Source organism: Rhea americana, unplaced genomic scaffold (genome assembly GCF_003343005.1).
Source record: "Rhea americana isolate MKP2758 unplaced genomic scaffold, rheAme1 scaffold_11, whole genome shotgun sequence".
NCBI classification, from domain to species: domain Eukaryota; kingdom Metazoa; phylum Chordata; class Aves; order Rheiformes; family Rheidae; genus Rhea; species Rhea americana.
In genome coordinates, this window is record NW_028185150.1 from 6724984 (window position 1) to 6740106 (window position 15123).

General features: G+C 33.6%; 1 protein-coding gene across 2 annotated transcripts in view; it reads right to left on the reverse strand.

The window, feature by feature from the left end:
• VPS13A (vacuolar protein sorting 13 homolog A) overlaps window positions 1–15123 on the reverse strand; it is a 116968-nt gene that overhangs the window by 37282 nt on the left and 64563 nt on the right. For both annotated transcript variants that reach the window (XM_085313554.1, XM_085313562.1), the window contains 10 exons: window positions 14380–14736; window positions 13502–13603; window positions 12078–12236; window positions 11700–11961; window positions 10617–10777; window positions 9200–9303; window positions 7484–7781; window positions 5674–6069; window positions 4696–4800; window positions 4467–4613 (listed from right to left, as the gene is read on the reverse strand). In XM_085313554.1, coding sequence (XP_085169680.1) covers window positions 4467–4613; window positions 4696–4800; window positions 5674–6069; window positions 7484–7781; window positions 9200–9303; window positions 10617–10777; window positions 11700–11961; window positions 12078–12236; window positions 13502–13603; window positions 14380–14736 — 2091 coding nt within the window. The remainder of the gene's footprint in view (window positions 1–4466; window positions 4614–4695; window positions 4801–5673; window positions 6070–7483; window positions 7782–9199; window positions 9304–10616; window positions 10778–11699; window positions 11962–12077; window positions 12237–13501; window positions 13604–14379; window positions 14737–15123) is intronic.

Below are 15123 nucleotides of genomic sequence, written 5' to 3' on the forward strand. Positions count from 1 at the left end.
TGGCACTCACTAAAGTTCATTTATTTAAATTTAACCAAAATTGAACCAAACTGCATCAGACACGCTGTTAGAACACCTAAAAATAATTACTTAGCTGAACAGAATAAACAGAAAGTCAGAAGAATTCAGACAATTCAGTGAAGAAACAGAGGAGATAGAGAGCTAAGAGTGAAAGAGGTAAGACTGTATGTAAAATTCACTGTATAAAGTTGAGCAGAACCGCAAAACCAAAATGGCCCAGCTTGTCAATGAGAAAATTCGGTGGACAATGCTTCATTTTTTCATTAAGAGAGCTCTTGCCAAAAAGAAAAAAATTACAAAAGAATCTTATCTTCAATGACAAAAGAGCATATTAGTATTAATACAATGTTAAGTAATTGGAGTAAGTAAAGTAGGACACCAGCACACTAGCTGCTTTTTGTTTGTTTTTAAAAAAAGACTGAGGACTTAGGCATAGAGGACATTCTGCTATTCACATCCACAACTGAATCATAGCCATTTTGAGTTAAAGATGATGAAATTCCACAGAAAATCTCTTTTCAAAGAGTTTACATACTAAATACATGAGCGGGGTGAGGAAGGAATGAGAACAGAAATTTTAACCATAACTAAAGTCCTACCGTAGGAATAAGCAGTAACTCTCAACTGTGTTCACAAATGCACACTGCATTCTTTTAAAGACTGTGGTGGTTTTACATTTACAATGAGAAGGTCAGCAAGAGCCAAAGACTGTTTAGATAAATCATTCTTCTTGTATTTCAAACTACTCATCTGTAACACTGAAAATTTTCGAAGCATCTCTCCAACACAGATTAAAATATGAGATTTTTATATTCAGTTATGTCTAAACCTAGAATTAAATCTTCAATGGTGAAAGACTAGTTCACCAACTTACCATGCCACTAAGTTCCCTCTCCCATTGTTTCTCACACCACAGGAAGCAGGAAGACAAGGGAAAAAAATATAGTTAAACAGCAAGATTGAAGGTGTTACCTAAATCATTATGTATCCTACACACAAAGGAAACTTAAACCGTTTTGTAAACCAGCACAAAATACAGCAGGTTAGTCTCAACACTGAAACCGAGAGAGCTCAGAGGGAAGAGGGAGCCAGTCAACAATGAATTAAAGTTTAAAAGCAAAAGTAACAGAAACAACTACAGAAAACAGACAAATTTTTGCAATCGTCTTTAGTCACAGAATGTGTCACAAAATGATGTTTCCAAATCTTTTGCAATATGCTTACAAAGTGCTCCACGAGATGTTGTATTTATGTGTAAAGCTGTATTCATACTAATACCTTTAATTTATGTTTAGCAGGGAATTTTATATAGTCTTGGTCAAGATTCTTTTTCTTTTTTTAAGCATGTGTGCTGGTCAACTGTCTTGTATTACACCTAATTCAAAGCACTACCCCTGACAAGCCATTTCATACTGAATAACATCCATCAACTGTCAGTTGTAAACTCGGAAGAAAACTGGATTTTTCTAAAAAGAGAAAGTAGTGTTTATGACAGAAAACTGCATTCCCAAACAGGGAATATGCCCAACAACAGAGGGTTCTACATAAGGGTTCCTTTTTTTGCTGATAAAATAGATTGTCTTTAAGAAAGAAGAGTCATATAAGAGGAAAGTGGAAGGAAGGACTCAGCTTAACATAACATAACAAAACTTAAATTAAGAAGCGGGAAGAAAGGCCAATGAATCAGGCTGAAATAAGGATTAACAACAATTAATTATGATTAACTCAACAATGATAAACTAACTTAGTGATTTTTTTTAAGATCAATCTAACATTAAAGAGTACAGTAAGAAGTATTCAAAAAAAGTGAGGCACTAATTCAAAAGTCTAATCTAGCTAGATAGTACAGTCCCGTATCTCAAGAATAGCATCAGACTTGCTCCTAGAAATCTCTCCTAGACACGCGGCACTAGACTAAGAGTCTGGACTCTACTCAGATATAGACGAGATTAAAAACAAAAATGGACTGACTAATCCAAACAGATGAACAACACTGGGAGAGTTAACTGTCACAAAACAGAATTTCAGAAATTGGTTGTCAAAAGGGGGAAAAAAAACATTGTGGTAAGGTAAGTAATTTGGGGCATTAGGTCTGAAAGAATTTTAAGAGGTAATACAGACCTCCCTGTTAACCTGTCAATTTAGTTACTATTACTATATTCAGTAAACTGTCATATTTAATTTTTCAGATGATGTTAGGAGTGATCCTAAAATCTACAAAATTGTCCTTTGATACTTAATAAATGAACAGAGACTGAGATAAATTAATACAATTATGAAACATCAGAGAAACAAATGATGCTTTCGGGATAATCACAAAACCCTGTAAGCATATCAACAAGAGTCAATACAGGAAAACTGCTACATACTGTAACAATGTATTTGAACTTTCAAAGCTATTGCCTTTGAATAGTTTTGGCAAAGATTTTTAAATGTTCCTGCATAATAATACAATTTATTCTAAGAACTCTTGTATTAGACAATGCCCACATCAAGTATAAAGCAAAAAACACTAAGGAATAGTGAAAATCTGACTGTATCATCCCAGTGTAAGAGGTCAGATGTGAAATGGCCTATGACACTACGTGAGTCACTGTCATTTAAGAGCCTTATTAACGAACCAGATAAGGAACCATGCCTTTACGGAATCAACAAAGCTATGTAGATTCAAACAGTTAAAGAAACGTAACATTAGAAAATGAGATAAATGTGCAAGCTTACAGCATACAGTCTGTTCTTGAATAAAATCAAAGAAATATTTTTAAAAAAGAGTAACAATTATTATGGAAGCCTATACCAACTTAAACATTTAGACAATCTTAACATCATTATGTACACTCCACAAAAAACCTCTATGCAACAATGACAGTGAAAACCCAAAGTAGCATGAATTTCATAAATTGAAATAATAGAAATCATTTGACATTTCAGACCAGGTTTTGGACAAAAAAGCAAACAGTGAAAGGCAAATAAACCTTTGTATTTCTTTTTTCCTGTTAAACATCATTAATATAAAGAATTTAATACAGGTCATAATGGTACAAGCATCTGTTTTTATTACAACTAACATCAGTCAGGAATTTTAAAATAATCAGAGGCAGATAATGATCTATACGAACTTTCATTAGGTAAATAAGGAGTTAATTTTGATCCAGCCAGATTATCACTACCCTAAAAACTTCTTACATTTCTTTTGGAAGGAATGGAGGAGTCAATTCTGCCTGTTACCAGGGAAAAGTTAGTGAAGCAAATAGCCCACAGCACCAATAAATCATAATAATTTATTTGAAGGATTCTGATTTAATCATTATGTATCTGGTCATAATTTCTCTTCCATAATCAGTACAGATAAAATGCATATTTAAGGAGCATGTATTTAGTGTACCAAAAAGGTAACTGAAAGATATTTTTATATATCATTTAATATACATATACATACTTTAGGATTATTTTAGTCTGCAAGCATTATTTTTGGTAACTATTAGATATACTTATAGTCCTAAATAAATAGATTACGGAATGCAGCACAAGGTCTTCAACAACCGTTCTGTTAGAACAAATTCAAGTGCTATTTTGGACCTGTTCTCTTCAAGTCACATAAGGAACAGAGGCAGTTCACTCTATAAACTCTTTCCCAAAGGTGGTGTGGATGAGTTTTAGTTTTTGCAGAGCTCGAACACTACCCTAAACAGAGTTTGCTTCTGCTGTCTGCTCTGAAGGTAGGCCACAACATGACGGTTCAGATATGCTGAACTTAAAACACTCACATACCCGCACACAAAGAACTCAAAACACCTACAAAAACTAATTGTATCAGGACAGAGTTATGCTGCAACCTTGTAAGACAAGTGCAAATAGTCTGCTCAGCAGCACACTAGCCCTAGGCAACACGAGCAGAAGCCACTTCTGTACCACTTGGCCTGAGGGCCACCTGAAAATTATGCATGTGGTAAAAAAGCATCCCAAATCAAACACCCCCTTTTCCCCCAAAAAAACCAGCAGAGGCACTAGTCCCTAGAAGAACAGTCTGCAGCTATCTGAAGCTACCTGAGGGATCCTCTTCCTGTGAGGAAATTTGTATGACATCTATCTGCCAGGTCAGCCAAATCACACTATCATATACCTCTGGAAAAATTGAGCAGAACTATCAGTACCACTACAAAAAGAGATATTACAGTAACAGTACAAGTCTTTCCCCTCACACTAGAATATGTGATGCAGGTAACAGGAAACATTAACAATTATTAATGTAAGACGGGCTTACAATTTGTCCTAAAACAACATTAAGAAAAGACAGCAGAACAAAGATAGTCTGTTGAAAAAACACAATTATGTTCAGACATTGTCACCAGACACCGTGCCTGGCTCATAATTTTTACAAGTGCTTAAATCTCTTTTTCTCCTCTTAAAGAAACAACTAGGAATAGCTTCCCTTTTAAGCTTACCTGTTGCAAAACAATAGGAATCCACTTTTCCTTGCCTTCTTCAGACACTTCCAAAGTGTATTTGCTTCTATTTGAGATCATATAAAATGGAGTGAAAGTGACAATTCTGGTAATATTAAAACTGCTGTTGTTTATGGTGACTCCAACCTATGAATTGAAAGACAGTTACAATTATGCTGTTCTGTTCTTATTTATATTTCCTATCATTTAAAAGACAAGTTTAACTCACTTGATATTCCTTTTTATGACTCCTGCATTTCACAGAACCATGACTTCCAACAGTGTCAAGTGAAAATGGATCAGATAGTTCGCTGTCAGTTACCATAAGCTGCACCTACAAAGCAGCATCTTGAGTTAATTTTCAAGTTACAGACACTAACAACATTTAAAATCACATATATAGTATTTACACACATAAATCTATATAAAAACATACCTGAAATACTGATGTTTCCATTAAAAAGTCAAGATACGACTACTGCCAGTTTTGACTCACAGAAAGGTATTTTCTGTCACTCCTAACTAATTAAGGCTATATGGAACAATCATTTTAAGTCTAAGATAATCCAGAGAAARCAAACACATTGGGATCCAGGCCAAACCTTATCACAATTTAAATCTCAAAGAGCACAGAGTCACATCAACATAGTTTAGTCATTTTGTTAATTTCAACACTCTCATCACTATTGTAAAATGTTCCTAAATATTACATTTACACAACATAATACTCCAGCAATCAGTAATATTCAGCATTAAAAATATGACATAGCAATCTCAAAAGATAAACTGCAACTTAACCTTAGCTTACTACCACTTCAGACCAAAACTTACAACAACCTCAGCAAGTGTCCACTTTGAGAACCACAGCTTTACATGTTTAGAGAGAGTCATATTCAGAATAGGGACATTCACTGAAGCAACTTAAAATAAAATTCACTATTTTTAAAGAAAGAATTTCCTCTATTCCATTTCTCTCAAAGACGAACATCTTTCTTAACAATACAGTGGATAATGTAGATTTTGCATTTCAAATATATCTGACAACATGCTGTCATATTCTGTCTTTAGACACAGATACACCAGTTTTCATGCCCTTCACTGAGCATAATAGTATTATTCTAGATAGCTTTAAGAGTGTAAAAACCCTTTTATTCAGCAGCATAAGAAAGCATGATACACAATTATCAGATTTTATTAACTATAATACCTTGTTGTTTTGGAGGAAGTTTTTGGGCTGGAAAGAAAAAAGCAGCGGCTTTTTGTAATCCGGAGGGTGCTTGCGGTGGATACCATCAGCTTTGTATTGCAACATTCGACCAGTTTTATTCACCATCCAATAGGGACTGTGAATTGCTATGACCATCTGCCCAGTTGTGTAGGTCACGTGGACAGCAATATCCAATTCAGTCTTATCCAACTCAGTGATGCAATAAAATGTTGTGAAGCTGATATCTGGCAGATTACTTTTTATATGGTACTCACTTTTCCAATTTTGATCAAGATAATTAAGCAACTGTAAATCAAGCTTTGTTTGATCCAAGACTGCATTATGCATCTGGGCTGAGCATCCCTCTTCCAAAGTGTCATATTCGTTCCCATTTCCCTTAAAAAAAAAAGTGTACTTACATAATATTCACAGTCAAAATTTGTATCTACTTATCCTGCTTACAAACATTGTCTATTCATCTTTTGAAATTGTTACTGTGCTATTTAAGCATGTTGCACTCAAACTTCCATCTTAACATTACATTTTAATGTAAAAACACTGTATGTTGTCATTACCATTTAACCAAAAATCTGATGCTAAATTCAATAAGTAAAGCATAAATGACAGATTTCTTCAACTCAGTGTTTCTTTCATTATATTTAAATTAGTAAGAGATTTACACAGAAGAGCCTGTTATTCCTAAGCATGTGGTGGAAGCTATGGTCTCAAGCTCTAGTAACAGTGAATTTGTGACAAAATTTGATGATTAAATTACACTACTGGCACCCAAATACTAGATGTTAAGACCATCTAAAAAAATGTTTCCTTGTCTTCATCTACATCTCTATTATCCTATTTCCAAGTAGCAATGCATAATCACAGCAATTCCATAGAGCAAAAGATCTGCTGCTGAGGAGCCAATGGCCACACCATACACATTTCTGGGCTTTTAATTGAGAGCAGCTTACATCTGGCCCTGGAATGAATGCCCATTAACAGTCAGATCACACATTCTGGTTTCATTTCATTTGGAAAGAATGTCTGAGACCAGCCTGAAATTCAAGTCAAAGCTTGGCAAATAGGCACTGATTGGAGATTTTCTCAAAAACCACCCAGCTGATCAGAAATAAAACCCTAATGCAGACCAACCCATTTACACTGCTTAAGGCAGCCATAATTCACATAAGAACGTATATTGTTTAAGTAGGATCAAGCTGCACTTGGAAAACAGAGAATGACACTCCCACAAAACTAAACTTACAGTGTAAATTTCTTTTACCTAGGTATCTAAAGTACAAGCTATTACTAATGATTAAAAACAGTGTTTTTCACATTTCAGTACTGTTTCACTTCTGTAGATGCAGCCACATCTTCATTATGGGGCAGGTTTAGCTCAGTTGGTTAGAGCATGGTGCTGCTAATGCCAAGGTCATGGGTTCAATCCCTATACAGTGCTATGTTGAGGGTTGGACTAGATGATCTTCAGAGGTCCCTTCCAACCTTACCAGTCTATGATTTCTATGTTTGGGGGTTAGGTTTAGCTCAGTTGGTTAGAGCGTGGTGCTAATAATGCCAAAGTCACAGATTCGATCCCCGTATAGGCCACTCACTTGAGGGTTGGACTAGATGATCTCCAGAGGTCCCTTCCAACCTTACTGATTCTATGATAAGATCCACAATTCTGCTTCACTACTATTTTAACAGAAGCACTTTCTTTCAATATTCTTTTACAAAATATATTTAAACTAGCTAATCAGCTTACATAACCTAGGCAGGAAATACCACAGATATTTAAACGTTAAAGAATTACCTCAACAGAATATGTTATTTCATATGGAAGAAGATTGCGGAGAAGAACAGAAGGCCATAAATGTACAACATATGGAAAATCCCATTGGTCATCTGCACATAATGAAGACGTCAATGTGTCCTTTACTGGGACAATGTTAATGACAAGTGAGTACTTAGTTGACTTTACCGACTGGCATTTCCTCTGCATTAAGCTGTCAACATTTTTCATAATTTCATCAAACGAAATTCCTTCACACACATCATATTCTCCATCCACTCCACTTTCACTGCGTTGAGGTTGCAAACTCAGTATGGATCTGTAAATGAAAAAAAATTTAAACAACTTAATAGAAGATTGAGTATGTCAGTTACTACAATGTTTTACAGTGCTAACATTCTAGTATTGTTTGAATTTTTGAACATTTCTGATGTAAATCATTGCCTGCCATCATCTTGCTTACAGAAGGAAGTAAAGAGAAAGGTTAGTTTACAAGGCTCCACAGATTGTACTGTCTAGGGTTTTTTGCTCCACATTCTGTGTAACTGTGGAAAGAAGAGACTGTTGGAGACTTACAAAGATGCTAGGGAATTCCTTTAGGAAAACTGTTAATCTCTGTTCTGAGGAAGAGGTTTGGGTGAACAGTTCACTCTCACGACAGTGAATTGTCATGAAAGTGCTCTTTCCATTCACCAAGTACATGGCTTACACACATACAGCTTTTGTAAGACAACTGCTTTGATTCAATCAACTGCTCTTTGACTTAAGATTTTTGCCAGTAAGCAATTTCTGACTTCTTACTGGAATTCACCAATATACTTACGCAATGAATGAGAACGTAGCTAAATCTTATTAAATAAAATACAGATAACCAGAAATAATTATGAACCCATAGTATCTTCAATGAAGTACAACAAAAAAGGAAAATGGAAAGATTGATTTTCTTAAGAACACTGAAGCATTATATTACTTGTAATCACTGTATACACTTCAGCAGAAAAACTTAAATACTGTATTATTTATGATTACATAGGTGCCATTTTATAAAATGGGGATGGAGAATGTGGGGAGGGGGGGAACAGAAGGAAAAAACCTCTGCAATCCTAAATAAATAAAGTAAATATTTAATTATCTGAAGTTAGTGACAGTTCAGTCAAATACTACACACAAACACGTTTCAGTTTCACTTGGGTATGAGCTCAAAGGTACTGATGACAGCCACTCTGAAAGTAGAATCTTTATATGGTTGTATCATTGACAGGCATTTTTCTACCTCTATGATGGAGACTAAATATGTATTAGATTGAATTTTATGCTTCAAAAATCGGTAAAATCAAAAGCACCTTTTTCTCCCCCCTCTTTTTCAAAATGCAGTAAATCACTCAACATCATTCCATCATGAAGACACACTGCACTACACAGATAACCAACACTCTGTTCCAGAACCATGCAGGCTTAGATTCTTAAAGGAGTCAGAGAGTGTCAAACACTTAATTAATTCGTTCCATGAAGTGGATTTCCAAGAGCCTAAAACCACTGATTTAAGAATAATATTTTGTTTAATTTAGACTAGAAAATCTGAGATGATTCTAGCCTACAATGATATAGACATTGTAATATTAACTAACAAAGGAAAATAAATTATTAAAAATAGTACCTATTTTAATATAATTATATGGATACAATAATCAATAAAGTTTGAATATATTCCATAACAAAGGAGGAATAAAATAATACCTGTAAGAGGACAAGGGTATGTTGAATTCATTTTCTGGTAAAGCAGTTCCTAAACATCTTCCTTCCTCAAAAATATTTAATGGAATTGAAAAGTGATTCCTTATCTATGTAAAACAAAAATCCAGTAAGATACAGGAAGAAAAACTGGAAAAATAAGATGCTTCAAGCCCTACAGAGCACAGTATAAGAACTTCTCACTGTTCATCTTTTCCATTTGTAATTCTTCTGCAGGTATTTAAAAAGAAAAGCATCTAATACCACCTTTACAAAATCTTTCTGTGCAAGTTCAATGCTATATTTCAATTATAAAATTAATACATTAGCTATAAAATTCTCTTCAAGAAGAAACTTAAAGCTCTGTAAAAAGAAAGACAAATAAATCTGAACAACCTGATGATTTTCAAAACAATTTTCTTTTCAAAATGTAATAAATACATTTCTTACAGCTCCAATCTCATATGGCAAAAAACACAAGAGAAGTACAACATTTACTTAAACCACCACATCCATTATATGTGCATTTGGGGTGCATACACTTTTTTCATTCTTTGAATACTAATTTTATTTTTTTGATTTAATTAAATTGCACTACTACTTCCTGAGAATTGATCATAATCAGTTCTCTTTTCTAAATTTTCAATTGTTTAATGTTCTTCATTACGAATCTGTCTAAAAGAAATGTCTGATTTTGCTCAGATGCTCTGAGAATTTTAGAAAGATATTTACAAACTAATCTAACAAAAGCATGCATTACCAATACCAAAGCAAGAATTAGCAATAGTGACTATAGATTTTTTGCTATCATTGATTTTCAATTATTAGTACACATTAACATTCATTTTCTCAATCAATCTCATTCAATCTCGATTGATACTAAAATTAAAATTTTAACTTAGGAAACAAAACAGTACATTTCATCATTAATGAAGTCATAAATCACTCCGGAGAAATCCTGCAAGTGAAATGCAACACTGAAACTATCACAGAACACTACTTATGAGACTAGCTATGAAGTTCGTATCCTTGCTAACACATAAATGATAAAATGTCTATCAAAAAGACTACTTAATCAGAAAGTGGCTTCAAAAAAGGTTTATGCTCAAAGGACTTGCTCTTCAGTTGACTTGGTATTGAATTTGAAATTCAAATAGAGAACATTACTGATGAATTATCCTGATCTAAAATCTGGTCTGTTACCTCCTTGTCTTGTTAATTCAAAAAGACTTTTTGTTCTTTAAGTTATCTTCTGAATTGCTTTATAACACAAAACCTTATAATGAATATAAGCAAGGTTGTATGAACTATTCAAATCAATCAATTTGGATAATGTATTTCAGCCAGTTTGAATAATACAGTTTATTCAAGACTATAGATCATCCATTCTAATTAAAAATAAATAAATAAAGGAAAAAATAACCTGGATTGGAGAACGTATAGTTATCATCTTGCTTCCTTCAACAGTATCAATCTGGCAGACAATGGACCTTTCAACACCCGATTCCTCGTGTCTTACAGCGTAAAGACAGCGGCCTACTTTTGTCAATGGAATCTTTTCCACAGTAGAATGATTATGCGGACCTAGTGGTTGCAAGACAAAAAAAATGAAAGACTCCAAAATAGCATAAACAGATATTTGAACAACAGAAATGTGCATTCAAGAGTATTTTCTGTACTACTAAATCTGCAAAACATGTGAAACAGATGAAAAAATGCAATCATCACTTTTGAACTGATAGTCCTGTAGTGCTACTAAATAACTAGTAATGACTCTCTCTGCCCCACAGAAAGAGTAAATGAATCTATTAGTTTTAAATCTTTAGTGGTTTTTTGCCACTGCAAATAAAAACAATGCTTAGAAAAAGTGTTTATAAAATGTGATGGCTTGTTAATAAGGTATAGCAGGTATGTATCTTAAAAACAATTCAACTATTAACAAATCACAAGGTCAAGACAGGTTTTTCCAAACTGACTTGTTTGACCAAACTGCTACAATAACTTGTATATAAACTTGTACTGTAAACTAATACACTATTAAAATAGGTAAGTTGTACCTTTAATTGCAGTTTTCCTTTCAATTATTTAAAATAATCTTCTTAAAAATATTGCCCTTAATAGTAAATTTCCTATGAATACACATAAAAAGGTCTTAGTTCGCTACGAAGAGCTATTATTTTGTGGCAGCTTAATTCTGCATTAACGTATGAGTACAAATAAAAACTATTCACCGCAGTAAAAATTTATGAAATAAAAACTAGTTGCCTAAACTATTTATCACAGTAGAAAATTTATGCTACAGAAATTATGTTCAAATACTTGCACATATTAACAAGCCAGCTGCTTATAATTGAGAAGACTAAAGCAGGAGTTCAGATACTGCCACGCAACTAGAACCCTGATAAACATTCTTTCCATGTTCTACAGTCCCCAAACATTTACTGAGATGTAAAAGTTGCAATATTGCATTTACAAAAATAAAAGATTTATAAATTTTGCAACTTACAGATTTGAATATAAAACTTCTTGCTACTCAGAGTTGTCATTGCTGTGAACTGGTCACTCTCATTTTTAGTTCTGACATATTCCATATTTAAATGTTCTCCATCTTTTAAATGAAATATTTTTGCTCCAAATTCAACGTTAATGACGCTGAAGGAATCACTAGGTGAGATACTAATAGGAAGTCCTAAAGAATTTATTATCACAAAAGGTGCTCGGTCTTTTTTGAAGATGTCTGAAGTTTGGCTAGCTGCTTCAGCAAATGCCTAGAAAATAAAATATAGATACAAAACAGAAATATATTTAGCAAGACTTCATCAAGATGACCTGTGCAAACATTTGTTTAACATGACTCTGAATCCACTAATTTAAYCTTTCTTACCGTGCCTAAATTACTCAACATTAGTAGCCCACATTTGGATAGTGTAATATTCAGTTGGTCTTTTGAGGAAACATGTATTACTGTTTTATATTCTGGAACTTTGTAGTTCTCTTCTTCCGCATCTGATTCAACTAATGCTTTTTTAGCCTTCTTTTTCATCTGAAACGAGATTTTTAAAAGAATTTTTATTGGGTCACTCTTCCAACAGAAGCAAATTCTACTTTAACACGTTTGGACAACATTTTCCCTTTCTAGAAGCAAAGAAGATAGTTCAGACTAGATCTGCAAATTCTTTTTCTTTTTTTAATAACCTTTTTTTCAAAAATTTTTTTGAAGAGGGAGAGAATAAAGAATGTAATAGGAAAAAAAAATACAACTGAACGTCAATGAAACTCCAATAAAAGTAGCTAAATTTACCATTATGCAAAAGTAAAGAAATATAAATTTTACTATACATCCTTAATAATGCTATGTAAGAACTACTACACTAATGGATTATCCATTCTTAGAATAGTAACCCAAATTTAGGCTTTATATGGACCCAAAGCACACACTCAGTATCTACCAAACTGCCCATATATTTTCATTTTTTTTAAGGAAAAAACACAGGGAATGTGCTTTCCAGGCTTTCAATATTTCTGGACAGGACATATTTGCAAGTGTTGTATTTCAAACTGAAGCAAGATCTGCAGTTTGATTCATTACCGTCTGCTTTTCTTTTTCATTAGGACCTTAACTTTCTACAGTAACGGTCTCAGAAGGGTAAGGATTATCTGGTAATGACAGACCCAGGGAAAGGACAGGTTTTCCACTCTGAATTATCTCTTGGGCAAAAAAATTTTTGAAAAACTTGTAGATATAAGACAAAACAAGAGTTAAGAAAGAGGAAAAAAATTGAAGTTGATGTTGAAACTGATGTTTTGCTAACCTAGACACGAATATCAGATTACATCCTAATGAAGGATGAAGCTGAAGTGAAAAGAATTACATTCTCACTGTGCGCTGTGTGCAAATCAGTAACAGACATCAGTTCTTTTAATATGATTCTGCTCTGAATACCATTGTAGAATGAGGTGAGTGGTCTCCCCTCCTTCCAAAGCCACTGAATACATTTCATTACCACACTGAACTGACATCAGAGAAAGGGACAGTCATCTTGATTATCCACTGTAACAGGAATCAAAACTTCTTGCCACCTAAGATGCAGTATTACTTTAAAGATTTGTCCATTTGGATGTTCATTGCTGCCCACTGCAAGAACTATTTTTACTCAGTAAAATGGCAAAAATGTCTCAGTAACCAAAAAGGAAGAACCAAATTTAACATCAGAGATCTAATTAGCTTTAGCAAAGGGTTTGTTGTTTGGTTTTTTAAGAGGAAGCTTTTTAGGGAGAAGAAATGAGTTTAGTTTTGCAAGACTATACCTTGATTTCAAGAATCCATGGTTTGAATAAATCAGTTTTCTCAATTTCCAGTGGTTCAAGTAAAGGTTCCCACACTCCAAACATTTCATTAAAATAGTGTACCTATGGAATGCAAAAATCAATTAAATTTCTACACAAGTAGGAAGTTGCACAGAACTGATAACAAGGAAGGATCTGAAGATTTTAAAGATATAAATTTTGATTCACAAATTTATTAATTGCTTTGATTCAACAGAAGACTTACAATCAGACTGCACTTTTACTTTACTCCCATTAGCTGAAGCAAATGCACTAACACATAATGCATAAATGAAGTCTGCAAGTCTCTATCACATAGACTCATTTCCAAATAAGTGATAAAAGTTCTGTAACTCAGAAAATATAATTTTGGTTTAAAATGTATGCATATTTATAGCACCACAAAAAAAAAGGCTAAAAAACCCATCTATAATAACCAATGAATTTTCTTGACACTGATTTTAATTTATAAGCCAGAATTTGGAAGATTTAAATGTAGGAGTGGTATCAAGTAACATGTTATGGAAATGATACATGAACATATTCATTTGCAACCAGAATTTGAAGATTTCAAATACTTTTAGTAGGTTGCTACTCTGTAATTTAATATTGTTGCAATTGACCTTCGTGAAGCTGCAGAGAGTGTACATGTGAGATTTTACACCACAAATCACTGCCATTAGTACTAATATATTATATATTCATTATTAGATATCTTAACACCTATGACCTGTTCCTCCAATGTGCATCTGTATGAGTTTAGTAGTCAAACCTAAGGACTATTTTTTATTGTGTGTAAATAAACATAATGGGTTTAGTAATTTTTAGAAAATTTTTCTTCCATTTTTAGGGTTCCTTACCTCTAACTCAAGCCGAGAATGTAGGTTGATCAAAGTACTCCAATTTTTTACTTCTCCAAGAAATGACGACTTTGCTAAAAGCATTGGTACGGTTCGGTGACCAACCCCAGCTTCAAGTGTTATAATGACTGATTCAATATTCATTTTCAATGTCTCTCCTGTGGGAACCAGTTCAGTGGTTGGATTTACATCTTCCTTTTCATTTGATTCTTCAAGAAACCACATTTTGAGATTTTTTATATCTTTCTTATTCCACAAGTCTGGAGGAATTTGACTAATCTCTTCCTCTGTTGTTTCTGTAGTTGGAGAAAGGGCTGATGTAATGGTAATCACTGTATTTATGATTATTGGTGAAACCTACAAATAAGAAGTTGAAAGAATTAGAAACCAGAAGTAGTTCAAGGAAAAAAAGACAATTATTTTCAGATACAAAATTATAATGAAAACGTTACACCCTCCAAACACCGTTCTACACAGGACCCTTCCCTCACTTTTGATGACTGATTCCTTTCCCCAAGCTGTATTTTTAATCTCTTAAAGTTTTCAACTCATGCCTGTCTTCCAGATGGGAGCTTTCAAAACTAATTACCCAACTTCCTATATGTAAACACTTCCAAATTTATCTCCGCATTTCAAGACACCATACAAAATACACAATCCCAACACTGACGCAGTTGTTACTTTTTAATTTTCACATGCTAAACAGCTACTTGACTTGATAAAGATGAGAAACAATACCTCATC